At 28.4% G+C, this 10,210-nt stretch overlaps 1 protein-coding gene across 1 annotated transcript; it reads right to left on the reverse strand.

Moving 5' to 3' along the window:
• Positions 1 to 5,307: 5,307 nt before the first annotated feature.
• LOC114381743 (NAD(P)H dehydrogenase (quinone) FQR1-like) lies at positions 5,308 to 8,016 on the reverse strand. Its single transcript, XM_028340965.1, has 4 exons — positions 7,915 to 8,016; positions 7,360 to 7,578; positions 6,037 to 6,141; positions 5,308 to 5,670 (listed from the first exon to the last, which is right to left on the reverse strand). Exons 1-4 carry the CDS (start codon positions 8,014 to 8,016, stop codon positions 5,308 to 5,310), a joined length of 789 nt encoding a protein of 262 aa, XP_028196766.1.
• Positions 8,017 to 10,210: the final 2,194 nt, after the last annotated feature.

A 10,210-nucleotide genomic window follows, 5' to 3' on the forward strand; every position in this document is an offset into this window, starting at 1 on the left:
AGTTTAATATCATTTTATCTCTAGATTTTTTTTAAAAAAAAATTGATCCTAACAGGGATGGACCCACTGTTGAGAGTCCCACATCGGATATTTAACAAACTTGATAAGTGCTTATATAACTGGGTAGACCACTCCCTTATAAACCGATTTTTAAGGGGATCTTTCGGATGCCTTAGATACTGTATTTTCTTAATGTTTATTTGATTCGGGTACGGTCTCGATCAATAGTATATAAGATATGGCTTGAGTAGACTAAGATGAAATTATTGTAGATATATTTTTTTAAAAAATATTTAATATAATTATATATTCAAAAAATTGGATTAAAAATTGCTAATTTAACTAATAATAATTTTTGTTTGGCTATATTAGTGTAAATCATCTCTAATCCATACATTTTTTAATATTATGCTCTTTTTATTTTCTTTTGATATACTTTGTACTTTAATGACTTGAATTCAATATGATTTTGTTTATCAATTATTTTTGGATTTTTACATTACTTATACAAAATTTTATAAGTTTCTTTTTTTAGTTAGTATTTTACTAGGGTTTAAAATAATTAATTAATCAAAGATGTCTTTAAGCAAGCTTTTAAATAGGCTCGTGGGCCAAACCAAACTTTTATGTAAGCCGAGCCGAGCCTTAAAATAATGCCTCAAGCTTTACGTATTCAACTCAAGCCTAGTAAAGTTTGGCTTGACTTGGCTCATTTTTACCCTACCGCCAGCCCTCGCTTTGTGGTGACGAGCCCTGGCTTGAGGGTAGACCACCCCCTTATGAACCCCTTTTTAAGGGGAATATTTCGGATACCTTTGTTTTGCTGCACTTTAAATTTAATACCCACACTTTGATGTTTGCGGGGGCCAATTTCATATAACAAATATACATAAATTTCTTTCAAAACATTCAATACAAGAAGATGAAGAACAGAGGGAAAAGGAGTTCTTATTATGGCATTGAATTGTTAATTTGTCAAGGTTCTCCTCCAGTGTCTATCAATTGTATATTCTGACCCTCTCTATTTAAGATTTCATGAGTGCCCAATTTTTGCTTTTGTTTAGCCTAACATTGATGGGGTTTCATTTGGGCCATGCGATGGATAATAAATTCTTTGGCGATTGCTATTTCCACTTTCCATTTTTTGCTAATGTACTCTCCTTTTAAATTTGTTTACCCAAAAAACCCTCTCACAAGAAAACAGATTCTGGAATTTATTTACACTCCCCTCTTTCTGGAATATAATTTCTGGAAGGCTATTCTATGTTATGAACTTCTGAATCTGATTACACTTCCATCAAAAGCAAATACATATATGACTTCGGTTGCAAAGCATGGAAAGGAAGAACTTTATTGCATGTGCGGGTCACTACATGCTTTCATTAAAACTCTAGAAGCTACTAAAAATAACTTATTTATTAAATAATTAAACAAAATTTTTAATAATTAAAAATTAACTAAAATTACTTTCGAACATAACATAGATATTAGAGAGTATCACAAACAGTCATGATTAAAATATATATTGTGATTTTTTTTATAAAAAAAGTCAAATTACTTAATAACAAAAGTTATAAATATAATTTAATAAACCACAAATACTATTTTAATAAAAAAGTATAATAAATAACTACTTTTTATTAAAAAAATCAACTTGTATTCTTTTAGAATTTTAAGAATATTATTCCCTAACATTCTTATTAAAAGTATAGAGTCATATATTTTTTGGATTAACATGTTATAGGTGTGGGTGTGAAGTATGCATTAAATAACAGAAAAAAAAGATATAAAATATTTTCGAATTTTGCTTATGACTAATTTTTACTTGAGTATCTAGTTTACCAATTTAGTGAGAATTTTCATTTACGAGACACAAATCTAAAACTTTATTTAGAAAGTATGAGTTGATTTAGACTCAAATTAACAATATGTTGACATGTTGTTAATTTTTTTAAAGAAAAAAAATGAAGGCGTGATTAATTTAATTAATTAGTTCATTTATATGGTTTTAATTTTAAAAGCTAAGTCGGGATTGTTGAATGAATTAGCGATGATGTAAGTTAATATCTCTTCTTTTTTATTTGTTTAGTAGTTATAGTCTGTGGAGGATACTGAATGGAATCCGACAAGAAAATACATAATTTGGTAACCTAATTCTTGCACAAGGGTCACCTGTTTTTATTTGGTGATGGTGAGTTCGATGCTAAACCGAATTTGATAGTGCAATATAATAAGTTTAAAATTACTATAAAACAAATCAATTTGTCCCTAGTTATCATGATTAGTCCTTTGCCCTGTAGGTTGCAGGGGTAATCATGTGTGGACCTTAACTAATTATAAAAATTAATTATAGTTTAGATATATAGTTAGGTTATAATTGTGTTTAATTGGAATTAATCTTATTTAGATATAAAGTTTTGATGTTTTCAACATAATTAAATCAGGACGAATTCAATCATCATAAATAATTATTTTTTGAATAATATTTCAATAAAAATCATATTAATTTGACTATCTTTAGAATTTTTATATAGATTGCATCTTTTAGTAGAATTTGTTTGTTTTTAATCTTTATAAATGTGACTATATTTGTATTTAATCTTCCATTTTTTTAGGATTTTGTGTTCATATATTTTTAAAATTTTAAAATTAATAGATGATAATAACTAAAATGGCATGTATTTAATCACGTAACGTCAATAACTTTATGTCTAAATTCATGTTTATTTTCTCGTGAATGAATAACTTTATTGAAGAAGAAAAGCCTCTAAAAAGGAAAATACAAGCATTATCAGTCCAAGGCATGACAAATTATATGAACTAATGTTTGTTACATTAATAGTAAATAATGAGAGAGATATAGGGCGGAAGAAAAAAAAGAGAAAGTGGTAGGTTTAATCCATTTTGCTAATAAAAATTAATCATTAACATTTATCGATAAAAATATTAATAATAAATAATGATATGAACTATTATAAAATATTAAAACTTATGAGTTTTTTTAGAAGAAAAAACTTATGAGTTAAAGAAAAAAAAAAGCTTGAAAACTAAGTTTATCTATATTCATAAAGAATAAAAACATATTTTATCCCATTTATTTGTAATATATATAAAATGTCAAACTTATCATGGAATCATTAAAAAAAAAACCATGATGGATTGACAAACACTAATCCTCATTCTACGTTCTAAAAAGTTATAAGATTCATTAATTAATCAGCTACACTCATGGATAAGATATGTGTGATGAAAGATATAGAGGTCTATTATCCACAAGAAAAAAAGAAAGATATATAGGTGTACTTCTTGACGTTAATTTAAATAAGTTTAAAAAACTTTTGCCGAAACAAATATTTAAGAATGGTTGAAGAAAAAGGGTATTTAAATGTAATCTGTCTATGGTTTTAATTAAAAACTAATGATCTAAGCTTTCAGACAATTTCTTGAGTGTAAAATCAACGAAAAAATTGAGTGTTAAAAAGGCTAGCTCAAAAGCAATGTTTAGTTGGTTAAACAAATAACATTAAAGAAAAATTAGTTTAGAAGATTAGGATTGTGTTTGAACTCATATTTTAATTAGTTTTTAACTTTTTTTATTAATTGAAAAACTTATTTAACTATTTGATAAACACTACAAAGAAAATAACTTAGACTTACAGACAAAACTTGTTACTAAAAATCCAAAATTCATAGGTAAATGTATAAAGGACTTTGTCCTACGGACGTTTTAGGCCTCAACTTTAAAGAAATATACAGTTACATTTAATAATCTGTCATCATAGGCTTTATCTATGAATATATTTTTACCTACTATCACATTTGAGTGTCACTATAAGTAATACCTAAAGGTTCAAATGTGTAGGTAAAATGTAGTAATTTATACCTACTATCTCTAACTGTAGGTAAAAGTCGTTTACTTGTATCTACGGTCATATGTTGGTAAAGGCCATACAATAATTATAAAAATAGTTCCTAATTACGCTCTTTGTTGATTACCATTTTTAACTAAAATATATTTTATTTTTTCTTTTAAAAAATAATAGAATCGATAGAAGGATTATTGAAACTTGAAATAGAAGGAACTACCAATAATTTATACACTTGAAAGTTAAAACTTAAAATATTAATTTCTATTTCTTTTGTTTGAATTTTCTGTGTTCTTGAATTTCTTGAATTTCATAAGTCAATAGATAAAGACAATCATATGTATAATTCAAAATTTAATTAACAACCAATGAAGAGATCTAGAATATCAATGTTTTTCCAATCAAAGCATTCTCACATCTGCATCACCATCTAAACTATGTTCTTGAAATAACAATATCGCTTATTAAGAATAACATTACTAATATCATAAACTAATATTCAACAAAATATAAGCATCTATATTTTAAAAAAAAATTCTTCTGTTTCAAATGGCACATTGTTACTACATCAGCTTCACTAACTTCTATGTTCTTGTAGCCAGATAAGTAAAGATTGATAAGCATGTCCCCTAACCTGTTAGTTAGCAAAATGAAGAAATTGCATGCGAAAATTTTGAAGGTAAAGATCATCAATGGAATAAAGATGTGTAAGGTGGATACCATTCTGATTGTGGTGGAGGAGGATCTTCACAAGTTGAACTACTCATGGAATTTGTGGTATCTATTACAAAGATAGTCACTTAGATAACTGAAGTTACTCATATTAACTACTGTTGCATGTCTGAAATACCAAAATGTTGATGTTCCAAGAGTAGTAGAATATCAATTGCCTATTAGATTAATATAACAATGCAAATATTAGGGACATGACAAGGCAACACTTGGCAGCAACCCCATGTCCATGGCTATTGCAGAAGTTGTTTCCTATCATCATTATATTGTAATATTATTGACAAGACTATTTTTGATAGTATGGTCATCGAGAATTAATGCAAATACAGAAATAAAGTTGGCAGGTTATGAGGTTAATATTACTCACCACCAAGTGCTTCATCAATCAGAGTTCCAGTCTGTTGGTTAGTTTCAAATTTACTTTCAAGGAAGGAAGGGTGATCCTCATTGTTGTTACCATCATATATTTGTTGAGTATTTTCTTTTGTAGTTTCCTTGCACTGATAAGTTTCTACATTATCATCCTGAGAAAGAAAAAAAATAGAAAGCATTTCCTTTACCAAGATTAGAAAGAGAAAAAAAAATTACTTGCAAAAACAAACAAAAAACTCAATATATTTCAAGACTAAAAAATTGGCAATGATTTTCAAGCAATACTGTGGTATGGTTTAATGATAATAGTATGATCTAATATGATGGCAAGGCAACATTATGCAACTCGCTTGAGCTTCTTTGTGATGCCGACAATGTACTTCCCTTGGTGGAATGCTTGTTGTAACTCAAGCTCACTTGGTTGTCTTGATTCGTCAACGACATAAGTTTCGACACCATATGGACTTTCACCTTGTGAACTAGTGTTGTAGAAGAGTTCAATAGACTTGCCTGCAAGCTGTTGTGCTCTCCTTAAGCCTCCAGTAGCATCTAGAAAGGCTTTATAATGAGCAGCCATCATTCCAAACCTTGTCATGAAGCCATCAGTCTCCGATAGTTCATTGGGGGTAATGACTGGTACATTACTCTTGGGTGGTGCACTCATCTTACCAAACACCTCATTGAGTAGTGTCTTAGGTACCTATTCCCAACTTCAACAACGTTAGCAAGTTCTATTAAAAAAAAATAATTGTTTACAATCTTCTTCACTAACAGGAAAATGTTTACATTTCTTCTCAAATTTAGTAAAAATGAATTTGGAAGCACAATTTTGCTCCAAGAGACTACACAATATAGAGTATAGAGCACAATAATGTTGAGTTGAAAACCATAAATAACAATGTGATAGACATTATACTAGTTTTTTTTATTTTATTTTTTCTTAAAAGCATTTATTTCCTCTACAGAGGAATTAGCCTTAGGTTTGGAATTGATGTTGCTTCCCATTTGTAATTTCATGCTATGATACAATGGAATGCACATGAAATGTAAATTGACACATAAATACATCTCTGCATAACTTGGCCCCAACACCTTCCACAGAGGAAGCCCCTTTCTTTATTTCTTCTGCTAGTTTCTCAACATGCCCATACATGGAGTAGTACCTGTCAAAGCAATGTTAAAACTACATTTTGTAATTAAAGCTAACAAAAATATGTTCAATTAACTTTATTGATGACATGAAAGGGGAATTGAGAAAAATTCTTAGGGACGATAAAAAAGAAAGGAAAAAGATCAATATAACAAATGACAAGAAACATAAACATAAAAGGTACTTACAGGTTGAGATTTCTATAGTAGTTGAGGCCCCAGTTAAGCATGTCTTAGTAAATTTAGAAGCATAATAAGTGACAACTTCTTGTGAGAGCCAAGTGAGAAGGGGCCTCGAAGCATCATAATTGGAACCTGCTCATTCTTTGCATAGGATTGGTGATCCAAGTCTCCGACTTGTTAGTATGTTCTTGATTACTTATTCAATGCTGTTGTTGGCAAACTCAGCTTCTGCCTTGCCTAGCTCCTATCACACGGATTAACATATATCAAAACTAGGATCAACTGAATAATTATCAGATAACCTTCACTCATAATCTTGATTATGGTGTGAACCAGAGAATAGGAACAATCAAACTCCAATTTCCAACTTATGCTACATGCATCTTTGTACAATAGCTTACCAACTTTAAACAGTTTGATTAAACCCATCCCAAATGGATTTTTTCCTTTGTATCCTTTTCTTTTTATATCTATTACTCTTAATTAAATGGGAGATGATCGCCAATTGCGTCAAGATTGCAGAATCAATTTTACATAAAATTTATTTTTACATTTATAACTTAATCTAAAGTCACGATCACTTATCACCTACAGGCTACAAATATTTAGATATTTTTTATATTATCCTCCAATAATTGAAATTTCAGCTCAGCAATCAATATTAAATTGCAAACATTTACTATATGAAACTTAAATATCATATCCGACCGTAGAGAACAACACCTAACTCAATAAAGGGAAAGAGAACCTTATAAGATTTCAAATTGCATAAATTTGTTTCTAGAATTCAAATACATTAATAGAGATGAGGACAAGGGAAAGAGAACCAGAAGGTCAAGTAGGAGATATCTGTACACATAATAAATTTTATATTTAAACCCTCTGCTCAACATTTCATCAGATTCGTCCTGATATCAAAAAGAAAAATATAAGACAGTCCTTGACACATGACAGGAAAAAAATGCAATCAACTTTGACTAGTGGAAAAATAAACTCACAAAACTAGCATCCATATAGCCCTCGTGTGCAATGTTCTCCTTTTGATCATGTCACAAACTTGGCCAGGAGTTCCAAACACCACATGAACTCCATACTCAAGTTTCCTTATGTCTTCTCCCACACTTTTACCTCTAACGCATGCATGAGCTTGTATATTGATGAAATCCCCAACAACCAATATAACCATCTCAATTTGCGAGGTTAGTTCCCTCATTGGTGACAATATTAAAGCTTGAACCCTGTCAAAAATTAAAAAACAAACACCCCATGTAAATACCTAGACAACAAAAATCTAAAATATAACGCACTCAGTTAGATGTGAAACACACACAACCATTTAACAATACATTCTTAGAATATGTTTGAATGAGGGATTTCAGAAAGAAGCAGCACAAACAATATAGGGACACTAAGTGCAGGTTTAGATTAGCTTATTGCATTGAAAACAGCTTATAATCTAAACCAACAGCGAAATAAAACAGAAAATGGTGTAAATTAGTTATGAGCCCTAAAATCGAATCGATCTAACATCTATGAACAACAGAAAGGGAAATTCGCATTGTAAATCAAATGTATAAGAAAGGGAGAGATCGATGGAAAGGAAAGAAGGTACCTGGCTAAACTTGGTTTGGAGTTGGGAGTTAACCTCATGGAAAGCGTAATGGAGATTGGAGAACTCCCTGCGAGCCTCATCGGAGACCAGAAGCTTTTCCATTCCATCGGAGCCTCATTGGATAAGATTAAGTGTACAATAAGTTTTAATTTTATCTAATGTTTGGTTATGTTAGATAACATTTATATTTAAACAAAAATAATTATTTTAATATGTATTTGTTATATAGGATTTTACCTGTACTATGTATTTGTAGGTAGAAACTTTTTAAACTTTATCTACACCAATGAAATGTAGGTGTAAGTTTAATAGGATTTTACGAACACCAAAGAATCATAGGTATACGTTTGTTGAAATTTTACCACCACTGACTATTTGTAAGTATAAATTGTTTTGAGTTTTACCTACACCAAATAATAATAGGTACAAATTTTTGAATTTTACCTATGATAAAAAATTGTAGGTATAAGTATTTTTTGACTTTTACCTAAAGTAACTTATGTCTGTAGGCAAAAGTCTCCGTAGACATATGTCATTTTTTTTGTAGTAAAGTTGTTTTTAATAACGTTTTTTGAAACGTTCTTTAAATTAACATTTTTTAAAACGTTAACTTTTAACTTTTATATTTAGGTCATGTTTGGCAAGATATTTTAGCTAATCTTCTTTTACTAGATGAAAAACTTATTTGACTACTCAATAAACAAGTTTTTTAGTAGCTTTTAACATTTTTTGAAACTCTACCTAAAGTAATATTTTTTAAAATGCTAGCTTTTAGTTTCTAGCTTTTTATACATCACTGGAAAATACACATCTACATCGGTTAATTTACACATATGACAATGGTTATTAACCGTCGTCGTAAATAACATCATAAAAAGTCTTCACTTTTTATGACGGTTTCATAAAAAATCGTCTTAGAAAAAGATATCCTTCTAAGACGGTTCTTAACTAAGAACTTAAGAACTATCTTAGAAGGGTGTCTTTTTCTAAGACGGTTTTTTATGAAATCGTCTTAGAATGTATTTTTTAAAATAAAACCGTCTTAGAGTTTGTTTTTTTTATATAAAAAATATATTATTTTAAAAAATTAAAGCTTCTAAGATGGTTTTAACCTAAAAATCGTTTTAGAATGTCATTTTTGTAAAAAAAAATAATAAATTATTTTCTTCATTGTTTTTAATGCTTTTTTTATCTTTTAATTATTATTGTAATGTAAACCACTTATTATTTTATTTCAACATGCCATTATACATTGATAAAAAAATATCACACTAACTACATATACAAAAAAGTTAATTTCAAAAAAATAAAAAGCACAATTAGGAACAACAATGTACCACTTATGATATTTAATTTATTATTTCAACATTATATTTTGTCTTTATTATGTTTTAAATAATTTTATATTAGATGATTTGTTTTAACTATATTACTAATTAACATAATAAAAGTATAATATCTACTTAAGTATATTTTCTTATATTATTTTAAACTTGATTAAAAATATTTTAAGAAATAATATAAGATTAATAGCAGAATACTTAACATGAAAAAATATAACATAAAATAGTAGATTATAAATATGTTTATTTTTTTTCATTTTATACTTTTCAACTAATTTAGTAAATAACTTTACCGAATATTTATAATTTAATAAGTTAATTTTTCATCATCCGATTATAATTTTTTAACCAATTTTTCAACTTTCAAGCTAATTTTTCAATATAGTTTGTGATACTCATAATAATTTATAATTTTATACAATAATAACTTATACAATTTTTTTTAATCTTTTTCATCACATCATTTATTAAAGCATCCACATTGGATGGCTGCATGACTTGACTTGGGAAACACATGTTAGTGAAATCATCATGGTTCGGGAAGCAACTGCCGATGTTGTTGCGTGTGGAAGGTTGCTTGCAAGGGACATTTAGCCTGCTTATTAAATTAAAAAAATATTATTATTATTATTATTATTTATGAAGTTGGATGGTAAAAGATAGATAATGTAACGACCCTTTTGGTTAAAAATGATAATGACTATTTTTTTTTTACCGTTGAGAGAGTGTTAACAATGATAACGACTTTTTAAAAATGAATTATTGTATATGAATATCATGCATAAATATTTTTTTTTCACAGCTAAAACCTCTCAAATTTCTCTCATTCTCACTCTCAAAAAATTCTCAACTTCTTTTTTTTTATTTATTTTCAATGTATCCAAATCAAAATTTATTCAATATGAATACATGGTTAAATTTAATGCAAATTATCAACAACCCAAAAATCTAAT

This window comes from Glycine soja, chromosome 13 (assembly GCF_004193775.1).
Source record: "Glycine soja cultivar W05 chromosome 13, ASM419377v2, whole genome shotgun sequence".
Taxonomy (NCBI): Eukaryota; Viridiplantae; Streptophyta; class Magnoliopsida; order Fabales; family Fabaceae; genus Glycine; species Glycine soja.